At 39.6% G+C, this 15,669-nt stretch overlaps 1 protein-coding gene across 3 annotated transcripts in view; it reads left to right on the forward strand.

Moving 5' to 3' along the window:
- Positions 1-15,416, forward strand: part of LOC311208365 (SAM and SH3 domain-containing protein 1-like) — a gene marked incomplete at its 5' end in the record, with an annotated part of 551,022 nt that extends 535,606 nt beyond the window's left edge. For all 3 annotated transcript variants that reach the window (XM_084285033.1, XM_084285034.1, XM_084285035.1), the window contains 4 exons: positions 1,500-1,613; positions 8,005-9,137; positions 10,738-10,869; positions 11,699-15,416. In XM_084285033.1, the coding sequence (XP_084141159.1) occupies positions 1,500-1,613; positions 8,005-9,137; positions 10,738-10,869; positions 11,699-11,959 (1,640 nt within the window). In that variant the 3' untranslated portion in view covers positions 11,960-15,416. The remainder of the gene's footprint in view (positions 1-1,499; positions 1,614-8,004; positions 9,138-10,737; positions 10,870-11,698) is intronic.
- Between the last annotated feature and the right edge of the window lie 253 nt (positions 15,417-15,669).

The following is a 15,669-nucleotide window of genomic DNA, read 5'->3' on the forward strand; positions in this document are numbered from 1 at the left end:
AGAATCATTTATATGAAAAGCAAGTCTTGCTTGAGACAGGAATTTAGATGCTTTCAGTGCTTACGTGAAGCAACCTAAGATGTACTGAGTTTCCCGTTCATCCCTAAATTTTGGCAGAAGTTTAGTATCCCACAGATGAGAATCGGTGGAATGAATTGTGGGAGGACTTTCTCAGCTGCTTCTGTGCAAAATCCTACAGTGTAGCTAAAACTGTCATAGCAACAATTTAAACAGCTGCTTATTAAGTGGGAAATGCTTAATTCTATTATAAGAGATTTGTGGTTAGCATCTTTGGATTGTGCTTTTTGGCCTGAGCTTTCACTGACATGTATCTTTCCTGTACAGTTCCCAAAGAGGCATCCAGAGTTTCTCTGCCTTTTGTCTCCGCCCAATAAAACTACAGTTGCAGAATTGTATTCTTTTCACTTATAAGAGTAGCTTCATGTCACCTAATATGAACTTCTCTTTAATAATTGCAGAGCTATTTAGAATGTTCGCTTCCCTGAAGGAATCTTTTTCTTTTTAGGGACCTTCAATTTTGGTCAAGAACTATTTGATGTGGTGGCTGGAAAGTATAAATTCCGGCTCCAAGTCAGGATGATGAGCAGAGAGAAATGGGGACCAGACAGCTGGAACCTGGGAGGGGCAGCAGCACTTCTTTCCACTCCATAATTACCTTTCATGTGCTGAGAATAGGAATCAGAAGAACCATTTCTGACATTGTATTGCAGGGGTGGGGAGGAATGCAGCATAAACTGAGTCCTTGCATCATGAAGTTTCTTTTCTGTGTCTTCAGCTCCAGATTTAGTTTCTTTATAAAACGTGGTTTCTAACTGAATGCTGTAAGTTCCTGGAATCAGGTCTATGCAGCCTAAACTGGACCACACTTGAGCGTTGGTTGTTTGCACAGATCAAGGAAGGAAGGAAATTTTTACCACCAGTCTCTCCATTGTCACTTCCCCCTTCCTCAGGAGACGTTGCCTAACTTTGCCAGACCCATTCTTGATCCTTCCTTTTGGTCCCATCTGGAATATAAGTCAGGGTTAGGATTTTATTCTTTTAAAAACAAAAACAAACAAACAAACACTTTATTTCGTTCTCTTAATGCTTTTTGCTTTTGTTTGGGGTATTATTTTTTTTTAATTCTTAGAAAAAACTTTGACACCATCATTTTAAATAAATTTTGGTGGTTGTAAATTGTAGGACTTGTCCCCAAAGCAACTGAGGACACAGACAGCTCATTCTGCTTTTATTGTTTACAGCAATGCTCCCTGACACTTGTGCTGATGTTGTTGCTTAATCCTGTGCCAAACATGATGAATGCTTACAACAGTGTTTATCACTTTGTGATGGCTGTTCCTAATGCTCACTGTTTTTTAAACATGGACCTGTTGTAGTTGTTAAAACAGTGAAAATAATGATGTTAGAAATGGAAGGTTGATAAGTTCTACTGGATTCTCTGTTTGTCTCTGTTTTCACTGTATTCTCATTTCCTCTAGGTAACAGCGACCAGTCAGGATCTCAGGAGAAACTTCTCATTGAAGGCCAAGGCCTTACTGGATGCTCTCCTCGGGATTCAGGCTGCTACGAAAGCAGTGAAAACCTGGAGAATGGTAATAATGTCCTCAACGAGCCTTAAAATCCTTGCAGCCTGTTTTCAGTAGATAACTTAGTATCTTTTCTGCTCCTCTTCTAGCCTATGTGAACTACTTCATGCTTGACTTTCTCCCTTGCTTTGGCTGCCTCTTTCCCTCTTGATTTGGGCCATTGGTCTTCATCGCTGCTGTTTCTAATTTATTTATTTGCAATGGTAGAAAACAAATCACATTTCACAATTCATCTGCTATTTTTTTGTAATCATATGGCAACAGGTACTCTCACTGCCATACTTTGTCTTGTCCACCCCCTATCATAGTCTTGCAGCCATGCCTCATGAGGCTTGCATTACTTACACTCAGACAGCACTTTTCTAAGGGACCATTGGCAGTAGAAAAGCATCTGAACTACACTGGGATTAGGCAAATTGCTGTTAAACTTACACAGAAACTGTTTATAAGATAAACAGTTAAAATGCACTGTGTTTTAGGCTGTTTTTTTTTTTTTGTTGTTGTTATTTTTATTTTCATTTTGCTCAGGTTGCATGTTGCATTCCCATCTGATCAGAGGCCAGGTGCAGAGATTTAGGATTTTAGTGTATGAACAAGTGGCTAGCAAGTTAACTTAATTTAAAAGCTTGTGAGAAAATAAGCTAAAACAAAAGCAAGAACTGCTTATGCTCAGTTCCAACTACCTTGTCTTGCGCATCAGTAAAAGGTGATGCGCTGAAAAATTACTGAGATGGATGCTAATTGAGATTATTCTCCATGTTCTGAAGAAATCAGATTGTTGTGTTGACTGAGGACTACATACTTGAGGGATGTAAGCTTGTACACACAAATATTTCATTAGAGATTAAATATTAAAATGGATTAAACTGGTTTGTATTTCACTTGGTGCTTGGCATTATCAGTCCAAGCTTTTGAGCCTTGTTTTGGCCTCAGAGTGCCTGGTTTCATCACTAACATCCAGTATAAACAGGAATCCAAGAACAAAATAAACAGAGATGCTGTATGCCCCTTGTAGTAGCCATTTCTCCCATTTAAAATACAAGCTAAAGATCTTTCTCTTAGTATGTCCATTTTCTGTCAGTCTGTCACTCAGAAATAACCATTTATTGAAGAAAATTGCAATTTGCTTTGAAGCTGAATGCTCGAAATTGGCAATATACTAAATTCCTGAAAGCAGAGGGAATTTTCGCCTTGAACATGAATCCTCATGGAGCAGGCATGCTAGAATGTAATCATAGCTAGATATATGGCATATGTGACAATTTTCTTTCCTTTTTATCTCTAAGTGCCATCATTATGATAGCTGTAGCACTGAAGTTAAATTGCTGCCTGTACATTTTCCTTATTTTAACAATATAATAAAATCTTTTGAAAGCAATTGTTATTGCCTGTCTGCTTAGATACTTACTTTTACGTTTAAACTATTATTTTTATCTGAGTTTTGCAGAATGTGAAATACCACTAATGATTTTTATATTGCTTTTCATCTATGGCTTGCTGCATTTCTGTATCATTTTTGCTCACAAATGCATTTAGTGCTTGCTTTGAAAACCATTATGAAAAGAACGTTCAGTATGGGAGTCATTCAGAGATTTTGTCAAGGCTGGTTAATCTGAAATGTGCTCCACCTTCTCAGCAAAGTTCATGGACAGTAATGGCTTCCATACTTATTGTTTACAAAATACATTGGAGGCTCAACTGTTAAAATAAGGGTAATCATTTGTCTAATATAAACATCATAATGTGCAGATCAGCAATAATAAACTGCTTTTCATAAAGGGGAAAATGAAATTATGAGAAGAAACTGGCCTTCACATTTCCCGGGGAATGGTTTTGCGTAATGTTTTAATGGCCACAGTAGGGCCCTGTTTTAGGCCGATATTGCACCTTTTGGCATCAGTTCAAGATTTCAGAGCTCTTCTTGCAATTTGGATAAAAATGGCTTGCCATGTATTATGGCAGTGATATGGGTGTATTTCTTCTCTGGATCCCGCTGCAGAAATACTTACATTTCTCATAGGTATCTGCAGTGTACTTACAGCAACATTGTGGTTTTAATGCAATTTGCAGAGAGTAAGGACTATAAAGTTTGCAACTTATTCAGTGATAAACAGGAAGAAAATAAGACCAGAAAGCAACCATACAAGATCAGACCATTAGTCCATATAGACTAGTCCTTGATTTAAAACAGGGCACAGAGAGATGAATTCTCCTTTAAACTTCTGATAACAGTGCAGTTACTGAGTTCTTCTTGCATGCAGTTGTCTGTCTGAGACACATTTAGAAACCTTATCAGAAATCTAGTTCCTTCAGGAAGCAGCCAAAAGCAGATAGTTACAAGAAGAATGTAAGAACAGAGTAAGCATATTTAAGGCTTCCCAAGGTACCGAAATTCCATGAATTTGGTACAGTTTCCTGGCATTCATCCACTTTCCTCAAACTGTTTATTTTTATGCACATCCATGGTCTTCCTTAAAACCTCCATACTTAGCATTGTCTGTGTATAGACCTCTGTCATACTCCTTCTCAAGTCATCTCTTTTCTAATCTGAGCCATCATAAGTCATTCTGTATCTCTGATAACGCCTGGCTTCTTTGAACCTTTTCCTGTTGTGATGCATACCTTCTTAAGGAGGAATAGGGTGTGAAAGGAATAGGAATTGCATATGCAAGGCACAAAGATGAAGAGGCTGACAAACCATGACTGTATCAGGTGGGATAATGATGTTCTCTGATTTGTTCAGGAACTGAAGCCCAAATTTCCGTAGTGCCAACTGAGCACCCAAAGCACTTAAGCATTCAGTACTAATTAGTCAGAAGAGGAAGCAACAAAACAGATGGCCATGTTGCCTGATGTAGGGTGGTTTTCTACTAGTTGTATTCATAAAAAAGCAGTGATGTAAGGATTGTCTCAGGTGCCATCATCTTCATTGTGTCAGTTGAGATGTTTGAAATGCACACAGAAATACTGCCACAGAAAGCAATGCTAAAAAAAAGAAAAAAAAAAAAAAAAAAAAGAAAGAAATCTGGGATCTATACAGGCCATTGAATATATTCTGTATCTGGTTTTGAGTTCTGAATTCCCTGAGCGTGATCTTCCACACACAAAAGGTATTGAGGGAAACACTCAAAATTTATTGCTGTAGCTCTGGTACCTCTGGAAATATTCCCAAAGATAATTTTCTTTCTTCTGAGGTAGATAATGACAGAAGATTGAAAAGTTCATTCTGTGTATTCTAACAGTAATAACTATATCATGAGAGGTGGACACAGCTTTATCTAATAAAAAAACCACTGCAGCATAACATTGAACAAAAGGGTAAAGTATGCTTGTAGCTTGAACTGAACCTTTTGTACTGAAAACAATACAAACATTCCATTAATTTTGTGTAAGGACCACCTTGGTTATCTTAGTTTTCAGCCAGATGCTTATGTCCTTCTGCACATATTTAAATCAGAGAGATTGCTGTGTTTGACAGCACTATGAAAGGCAATAGTCTGCTTACCAGGGAGTCATAAGAATATACACTTTAACCGGTATAGGTTTGTAGGGTTTTGTTTGTTTGTTTGTTTGTTTGTTTTGAGATGGGGAAGGAATGTTACATTTGTAGACATTGTTTATATAGGTCCCCGCTTCCTGGAAACAATTTAAAAACATACTTAAAAGCCTGCTTTCAGGAAATATGGCCTTCTTTTCTTAATTTCACAAGAGCATACTGAAATTATACCCCTCAGTCAGGAGGAGGGAAGGAATAGGTAGAAGAGGAGAAATCACAGTGGTCATACTGCTACATTGCTCATGACAAATCTATGTAAGAGAAATTATAATCTGAATCCTTGTCCTTTGTACAAAACAGTAGCATTGAAACATTGAACCCACTGCTTTTTTTAAACAATTTTGAAGCAGAGACCTTAAAGATTATATATCCAGTTACTTATTTTGCAGAAAAAAATGTTTTGTTTTGTTTTTTCCTTTACTCTCACCACATTTGTATTTTTTTGTGAATCAGGGCTGGAATGAACTAAAGTTTGCTTTTGTTTTCCTAGAATTTTTATTCTCTTATTTCTTCTGTTTTCTTCTTCCTTTTCCTGTTTCCCACTTCTTCTTTTTCTCATCCCCACGTTACTGGACTTTACACAGACATATCCCAAAGAAACAAAATGATGTTTACTAGATACCATCATAACTTCAGTAAAAGCCTAACATCGCACAGCAGTAGCATTTGTCAGAACTTTTCTTTTAGGTGTTGAGGTATCTCAGTGTGCCTTTCTAAAACCAGCGTAAGCCCTGATGAATATTTCAGGCTGAAAAGAAGGTACACGGATTGTGTTAAGTGAGCTGTGACAGCAAGCCCTAGACAATATGGTGAACCGCTGCCTAAGTCAGACATGTGCTAGCAAATATGAATAATGAACAGAGAACACTCCTTTCCATGCTCACTACATATTGACATTAGTGCCTGTGGTACTAAAAAATGAATGTAATGTTTCTTAAACATGCTTTTTTAATGTGGTTGTAAGTTATTTTCAGAAGGCAGTGGTCTCACTCCACAAAAAGGTGCAGGTAGTTAAGTTTTTCTGCTACTTCTCAAAGTTACCTGAATACAAGGATGTAGGAAAGGAACCAAGTTCTTGTGTGATGTGTCTTTATTAGCTTTTTGGGAAAATGGTGCTACTTAGCTGGAGCTGAACTGTACACATTCTGAGAAGAGAGTTCTTGTATGCTTGTATTCACCATTGTGGGCACGTGTTGGTTTTAGACAGAATAACCTGGCTGGCATACGAGTAAACATGGCCAACTTCCCCCCTTGAGGGAGAATGTTTTCCTTATTTCTCTTTAAAGGTACCCTCAGCCATATTTGCTAGTTTTCTGACTACTTTGATTTTAAATTCCTTGAGCAGAAAAAGAGGGAAAGCAAGCAATTTCTCTTGTAGGTTAAGCAGGTGCTTTCTTTGCATAACAGGAATTTTGGAAATGGGACACTCCTAAGTAAAACACACACTAGATTTATGTTAGCATTCATATTTAAGGCGAGCAATATATATTATTCAAAAACAAAACATTAAGCTTCTCTTTTGAAGGCAAACTATATGAAAGGAAGCATCTATTGCTTAAAAGTACATTAGATTAATTCATTTTGAATGAAGTTAGCACAAGTTCTCAGATCTCTAAAGCTAAATTATCCTTTAATTGACAGCAATTAATTACCTATTATTATTGGATTTTGTCAGCATTTAGCCAAAGCTTTTTTCTTTCTTTTCTCCATTGGAAAAAGAAGTTCCAAGCTTTAGCTATCTGTCATTGTTTTAGAAAGTTTACTGTAGGTGGGCAAAAGTAGCATTATCACCCAGAAAAAAATAATTATTCAGGATATGTTGTTCATTCTGAGAGGTTGTCTGCTCCGAGACAAATTTACTTCAGTCTTGTAAATACACATATATCTATGCAGTGCTGGAGAAATGGCCTTGGATTTCATGCTCATGAATACAGTAATGAGATCAGAATTTTTCTATCAAGCAGATTTGATGGACTTCTACGCTGTCTTGAAGTGTTGGTGCATATCTCATAAAAATATGAAATAAAGCTTACGAAGGACATGTGGTTCAGATTGGTTCAAGTCCTCACATCTTAAATCGTTATAATAAAACACCACATTTCTAAGACCTTCCACTCTGATAAAGCATATGGCATGAGAATAACACTAAGATTAGTCACTCTTGAAAATTTCTTTTGTAACAGTCTCAATTTCATAGTGTAAGACCATTCTCCATAAAACCCTTGTTCCTAAAAGTAACTTTACAAAGGGATTGTTGCAACACCAGTCTTCCTGGAACGTTTTTGCTTTCTGATTTACCATCAAAAATGGTTTGCTGTTTACTTTAGAGATGAAATAACACTATTGACATACATAGTAATTAAAAAAAAATAAAATTGAGCATTCCTGCATTTTTAAAGCAATCTAGTAAACTCCATTAGGAGGTGAACATATTTATCAACATCCTAAAGGAGTTAGAAGAGTGGAGAAAAGTGCCAGAACTTATGAGTTACTTCTGCATGGGGTCAAACCAGTTCATATAACTGGTATAGAATATCAGGTCTAAGTGCAGGATATATTTTCATTGAAAAAGGTTTAAGTGACTTAGACCTCAAAGCTCTGTAAGCAGGGGAGCAGATGGGACAGTAATTATTTTAAAGGTATTTTCCTTACCTGATAGCAATTATCAGTTCTTCATTAGCAAAGCTGAAACTCAGAAATTCATGTTTAAAATGGCATTGGGTTCCTGTGCTTTTAGAGTTAAATAGTAAACTACTGTGTTTCAAAGTCATTTAGAAGTGATCCCCTATTAATACGCAGAGGGTATTTTTTTCTAATGGATTGTGATTTATTTGATTTTAGGTAAAACTCGAAGGACCTGTCATCTGCCCTCAAAATCAGCAAGTGAGCACAGCTTTAAGGACTTCAGCAGAAACCAGCTATCCAATTATCCTACACTCCCACTGACCAAGTCAATAGAAACTCTCCAGCAAGGGGAAAAAGAAGGCCGGTTGAGCTGTTCACATCGTGCTCTGAAGAGCTCCGTCCAACCTCCAGCTGTTATGGGTCTGAAGAAGAACCGTAGGAGTTTACCAGTTGCCGTCTGTCGGAGCTATGAAACTCTGGATGGCCCCCAGGGTGTGGATACCTGGCCAAGATCTCACTCCCTGGACGATCTCCAGGGAGAATCCAATACCAACCTACAGGACACTAGCAAGAAAGATTCTTTTCCTCAGGATTCACGGGATACAGCAAAAAAGGCAACTGGATCTGCCCTGCCACCTCAGCCTCATGGGGGCAGTTGTATGGTAGGTGACTTGATGCCTAAGCAAGGTAAGGGAGCTGCCAGTTCTCAGAAGGGAAGAGGTAAGGAGTTGGACTGCTCTGTAATGGAAAGTGCAGGTGGAAAGCCTGTTCTGTTCCCCCTGAAAAACTGTGAAGCTCAGGCTGCCTTGGTGACACACCCTGCAACAAGGACACCTCTTGAAATACAGAGTAAGGGCTTTCATGACCTTGCACGGGCTGATTATGCTCCAGTCCTCAAGGGCGGTCTAGAAGCTGAGCAAAAAGGCACAAACGAGGCAAGAATGCAACCAAAAAATCCCTCTCAGCCACCACCTGTCCCTGCCAAAAAATGCCGAGAACGCCTTTCGAACGGATTATATCATCCTCCCGTGACCGCAAGCGGGAACCACTCGAGTCTAGAAGCACCGTGTTTGCCGGTGAAAAAGTCCAGCCCATCCGCTCCCGTTGATTTGCACGGAGTACCTGCCCATAGGACATCTGAACAGGAGCCCAGTACCCCTCCTAGCCCACTGCCGCCCTGGCTGTCAGAGCTCCCAGAGACTGCTAGTGTTCAGCAGCACGTGGTAAAGCTCGGTCCTGCTTCGGCAAGGAAAGTCTCTTGTAGCAGGGGAATGGATCTGGAAATGGTGATAGAAAACAAGCTGCAGTCTGAAGACATTGATCTTACTGAAGAACCATACTCGGACAAGGTAGGTGGAGCACATTGCTTCAGTCTTTTTATTCTATCAATGTTCCAAGGGGCTAGTCTTTCATTTATCTTATCTGTTGCATTTTTGCAAGTAACCGGCCTAGATAAACCATAAATCATGAAGACTCTAGACATTATGCATCTGTGCTTGTCTTTAATATTGGGCCTTCTTCCTAAAATAACTATCTAGATGTATTGCAGAGGGACTGAGATACCAGACTTATTCTGAGTCTTCATCTCTTAGGGCCACCAGTACTGTGGTGGCACCAAGCACAGAAATCTCCTCCTCTGCTGCTGTAGGGAAGTGAAGCTGAAGAAGGAATTCACATAGATTTCCAAGAAAATCTGAATCAATAGCATAGTGATGAGGACATCATTTTGGGAAGGAAGGAGTCCTAACTTCCAGTCCGTCCCTTGAGGATTGCTCTTTCAGTTTTCTTGGAAGAGTCATTGGCTAAAATGCATGAGCAGTGTTAAAAGGAAGAACAGAACAGAACATGGTAATTTCCCATCTCCCAGAAGTATCTTTGTCCGTAAATAAGGCTCATGCATTTCTTGTTTTTCTGGGCTATCCTCTTCTGCACCCTTCAGAAGCAGAACTGAGCCAGCAGCTGACTTGCAGGAATGTTAGATATCTGACCCCTTTCAAAAGCTGAGGCAAATTTTGACATGTGCTACATCTCATGCCATGAAGGAGAATGTTACTAAGCTTGTAATAGCCCAAAGCTTTTGGTGCCTAGCATATATTACGATTCCAAATAGTGGTTGCTGATTGATTCAGACATCTTCTGCAGTTAAGTGGTGCCTGGGAGGAGGTGGTCTGGGGCACTCAGGGAGAACTCTGCAGCAGCACAGCATAGGTGGTCCAGCCGCAGTGTCAGAGTGCAAGGGGAGATGCAAGTGTGAGTTTACCAGTATGCTGTCCTGGTAGGAAATGTATAGAAATCCTTTTTTAAACAGAACATAGAAGAAAAAAGTCCTCGCATGAAGAACAAATTAAATTAGGATGATGTGGAAAGAGTAAATCAGAATTTAAGAAATGTTCTTTGACATGTGCTATGCTGTTACTGGTCTGTCTCTGGCAGACCTTGCCCTGCCACTGCTGTTGGAGACTTGCTGCATCTGTCACGCAGCCTCCAAAAGAAGCAGGGAACAGCTGGGCTGAAGGATCACATCAGTTAACTGATTAAACCAAACCTCGTAAAATTATCCAGAGAAGCTTACTGTGAAAACCAGTTACTGTTCAGTAGCTTATGGGAGTCGAGTTTCACTGGGAAATGCTAACAACATGCCCTTTGGGGAGACCCTCCTTCAAGTTGAGCGATAGGATTTTTGCTGTTGATTTCAGTGAGACTGGAACTGACCTTAAAGCTCATAAAAAGCTGTATGCTGCTGTTTGTTAAAGATACTGGTAAAGATACATACTGCTATTTTTGCATCTCCCCACCATCATGCTTTATAGCAAAGTAAAATTATTTTTGTGAATCTTGAGGAAAAATGCTTCTTGCTCCCATCCCACACTTCTTTGTTTGTGTCGATTGATCAGTACTGACACGCTTCTTTCACTTGTCTCTCCTTTGTGGCTGGCTGGGAACGTTCAGCATGGTCGCTGTGGCATTCCTGAGGCTTTGGTACAGAGGTACTCGGAAGACCTGGACCAGCCTGAAAAGGATGTCGCTGCAAACATGGACCAGATCCGGGTAAAGCAGCTGAGGAAGCAGCATCGCATGGCAGTAAGTATTTCCTTAAACCCAAGTTTCTTAATTATGAACAGACCTTTTAAAAAGGACTGACTACTGGTAAAAGGAGGTAGCTGTCAAGTCCTGGTACAAAGCTGTTGCCTGTGCTCACCAAGCAAGTATGACATATGTAGGGGTACTACAGGGGCAGTAGGTCTCTCCCCCTCTCCCAAAGGAGGATATTTAATAGTTAAAGGAGGGCAGACAGCCCTTTATTCTGACCAAATCCCTCGAAAGTTTAAGGAGACTGTTACCAAGTGTAACGGAGAGTCACTCACTAAGGATGGTGTATATTGATATCTTGATATCAATACCTGTTAATACCTGAAAGGTTTTGCACCCTTTTTTCCTTTCTCAAAGTGTGCCGTTTTGCACTCCTCTCCTTAGAAAAAGCGGGAGGGGGAAACAATCAAAAACCTTCATGTCTTTTTATAAAAGAGCTTGGTCTGTCTGAGGAGGTAATAGGCAAACGTGGTATTCTTTTCCCTTGGATCAACCTGGAATGGATCAGCCTGGGAAGAAGGCTGGGTATTTTTGAGTGATTTCAAACTAATTCAGAATGGTACATGACAATTGCCCAAGCAACTGAATACTACCCACTGCATCTACCTTGCCAAAATTGTTGCTGTTTCTCCTTCTCCGTGGTGATCTTAGCCTTTCTGCCCACAGCCCACTCTCATACCAACATGCATCCCGTAAGAGGGAGAAGCTGCAACACCTGCTGTTGAATTCTACCAGCTTAGAAGAACAGAAGATGACCTGCAGTAAAACAAGCAGTATGTTTAACGTTAATGCTTTTTCTTTTTTCTTCTCTTCTGCCCAGATTCCAAGTGGAGGGCTCACTGAAATTTGCCGAAAACCTGTCTCCCCAGGACTTATCACTTCTGTATCTGACTGGCTGATTTCCATTGGCCTACCTATGTATTCCAGCCCGCTCACAGAAGCAGGATTCAACACACTGAGCAAAGTGCCTTCTCTGTCACAAACTTACCTTCAAGAAGCTGGCATCACAGAGGAAAGGCACATAAGCAAGCTCCTGGCAGCAGCAAGACTCTTCAAACCTCTTGATCCAGAGGCAATTTAACATGCTCCCTAGCATGGCATTGCCTGGTCAAGGACCCATTGCTCCTTCCTGCACCGATATTGCCCTAATTACTTCACATAGCTAAAGGGATCGAGGAAGTGGCTCCAAAGGACAGGCAGATATCTTCTTCAAAGGGTATGAAATGTTTCAATTGCTGTCTTTGGCAACCGAAGGAGAAGAGAAGCAACCACCAGGTAACATAGATGTGGTACTTCCCTCCCCCTCTCTCCCTTGTAAAGTATTCTTGTTTCATAAAGTGCATAGGGCTGGCCTGGGATCAGACAGTGTCACAGAATTAAGGGACCCTTACATATTTTCCACAAGTTCGTGGAAGTGATACTAATAATAGGCCCCATTTCTATGTAGAACTCCTTAGGTTGGGGGCCTTCTGTACACCTGGAGTCAATCCTACAGACCTTGTGCAAACCAAGGTGCAAGCCCCGGTAGAAGCTGTTTGGCAAATGCCATTTATTTAGCAGTCTAGAGCTAATCACATACCCTCCTCCCTGGTCATTTTTGCTGTTGCTTGGTATAGGTCCCAATATGCCACAAAGCCTTTAGCTAGGCCAAAGTCAATGGACTGGAATTAGTTTACAGTATGGTCCATTTCTGTCACTCCAATACAATTAACCCAAGGAGAGTCAGAAAGCTTCTTTTAATTTGTACAGAACTGAGGTCATTTTTATAACTGCTTTCTAGCAATCTGCTTTTTATTTGCCTTAAAACAAGCTGTTAAGCAGTTACCTAATGTTCACTTACCTGTATTTGTGTTTCCCAAGCCTTTTTTCAACCTGTCACTTTTAAGCTGCATTTAGGGTGATATCCAGCTGAAGTAGCTTCTATAAATTGCCTCATCATGACATCTTATGGGTTGTAGAGATGCTTTTACAAATGCAGGGTTATGCTAGGTTTTGGTTGTGAGGCTAACTTCTTGTTCACTACGGTCTGCATTTACTGTTCTTACTAAACAGTTCCAAGATATACTGCCTTGTATATATGTAACTGCTTTTCATTTTAATCATATTCTGTGTACTGTGTTATATTGTCAATCATTATGCTGCAGCTTTGACTTGGTATCCTGACCATATCGATTCCAAACAGTGGGTTTCTGCAAATGAAAAATCACTTGTGGGAAATAAAATGCATCAAAAATCAAATTGTGTCCCATAGAAATCATGAGATCCGGTAATTTCATTGCATGGACAAAAAAATCCTATATTGTCTTATAAATTACACTGTGATTTTAAAACAGTCGATATCCTTCATGTCTGAGTGTTAATGTTACCTCTCACTGGAAGACAGCATTGTTCTGGCATATGTGGTGAACCATTTTTTCATGATGTAATGATATTTTTCTGCCTAAATCCATGTGAAACGTTCCATTCATATATGTGGCTAATGACAGATTTTATTTTTCTATATGGGTATACGTTTATATACCAAATACAGATTATCATGAATAGCATATAACTATTTTTTTTTCTTTGGGGTCTATGTATGGTGTATCCTTTAGCTTCTTATAGCACAAATGCTCCACGGAAGACAGAGCAAGCTTTACTCTGGTAGGCAAAGTGAGATGAAGAAACCTGGGCACAGGCCAGGAAGTGTGACTGTTTGCATTATCAGTTCTGACATCAGCTTACTGTGTAAAACCAGGCCAGTCACTTCACTGTTTGGTGCCTCAGTTATCCCGGCCTCATATTGGGCTAATAACACTTTTCCTGAGGAAATGCTCTCAGATTGATGAATAAAAGGTTGTGCTTACTACATGAGTCCTTGCTATATATGGTCCTTACGTGGCCAAATTTTAAGTCAGATAACTATGCATTTTACTACAGATGATAATTAATTTGTCTCCTGGTGGAATTGATAGGTGTTAGGCTTACTTTCCTAGCTTTAGAGCTGTTGACTCCTGGTATCATCAGCTTTGCATTCTGTCCCCATCAGGAATTACACCATCACGTGAAGGCAACTAATTCGCCGGTATAACTTGAAATTGTTTCAAACAAAGCTCCTCCAGATCTTCTGCTGTAATGTTGTCTTCAGTGTATAATCGTTGTGTTGTAATATGGCAGCATCAGGAAAAAACAGCATAGATGTTTCACACAGCTGGTGAAATTAAAAAAAATAATAATTGAAAAGACTTTTTAATAATAATGATTTGTCATTTCCTCTCTGAGGTTTACATGGCAACTATCAGTAAGCAGGAGATGAAAAGAGTATTGAGACTTCCTGGGATTACTGGCAGGGGCCAGAACTGAGGAAAATTAGACAGCCGCTTCCTTGGAGCAAGAGAGAGCCCAAGCTGGCTATATGCAATAAAAAAGGGAAACATTTCTTCTTGTTGCAGGGAAGGCAACTCACATAATAAAGCCCTCCTGTATTAATTACCTCCACTCTTTTAATAACAGAAGAAATACAGGAATAAGCCAAACCTGCGTGCCAAACTCTCTTTGTAACTCCTTGTTTTTAAATGATTTTATAGCCCAGGGAAACCAAATCCCACCCATCCAGGACTAGAGTGAGCAGTCTGAGGTGTGTGAGTTTTAGTAGTTGCTTTGTTTTCCTTTTTAAGACTGTGCTCTGTGGTCTTACTTGAAGTATAATTTTAGTTTATATTTTAATCTAAAAAAAGCCTTAAGCTTCTCAGTGTTTGAGCTTCCCTGCTGTGGTTGCAGTGACCCGTGGCGTTCCCCAAGCAGGTGAGGCGGTGCGGTGTACAGCCATAACACCTCTTACATTTCCTCGCAGCCATTCAGTGCTCTAAGCAAAAATTCACTCTGACTCTTGGGAAGCACAAAAGAAACCTGCCGCTGGAACCCCAACCTGCTCTGCTCAGGCTAATGCTGTTACGCATCTATCCATTGTACCGTTGTAACTCAAATAGCTATTTAACAATAGAAGCAGCAAGCCCCAAATATTGCAGAATGCCGTCGTAACTGTGCACTTCCATCAGTAACCCTCTATTACTACCCAGGTAGGCCTTGGGCTCTTCGAGGAGCCTGGCTTTAAATGCAAGCTGGGAGCACGATCAGAAGCATTAAACGTTGTGTTACTCAAACAGGTCATCATCTCTAAGAGCAGCAACAGTGGTCGATTCACCAAGTCACAGCTGTGCAGTTGTACTGTATTATTTTTAGAATAAATAATACTTTTGGTCCAAGATACCTTTATCTTTAATTGACACCCTCTGGGGAATCAAAACTGTCAAGCAAGTTATGTAACAACTAACAAAGTTGCACTTTCTGTATATGAAATCAATATTTAAATAACTTATTTTTCTCCATTTGCTGTTCTTAAATGATGTAAGTAGCTGTAATATACCAGTACTCAATATGTCCTGCAGTTTGCTTCAACCCAAGAAAGCTGTGTATTGTAAAGGAAAAAAAAAAAAAGAAAAAAACAAAATATGAATGTGTAAAGATTATTGTGCTGTTTCATTTAGAAAAAAAAAAAAAAAAAAGGTTGACAAAAGGGTTTTCCTGTGTATCAAAACTGTCTATAATTATATGTCATATGTTCATAGATAAAAAGTAAATAAATTTCCTTGGTGTCTCTCTTTTTTTTTTTTTTTTGGTTGCTCTTAATGTAGCTAAAAGACTTGCTTACTGGTGTGGTAGCAATGTGCAGCTATTTAATTTCCTATCTCAGGCCTCCTCCCTCCAGCTCACCTAGTCTGTAGTTCCTCATGGTGTAAGCATTCTCAACAC

Source organism: Netta rufina (genome assembly GCF_964035555.1).
Source record: "Netta rufina genome assembly, chromosome: 3".
Classification (NCBI taxonomy): Eukaryota; Metazoa; Chordata; class Aves; order Anseriformes; family Anatidae; genus Netta; species Netta rufina.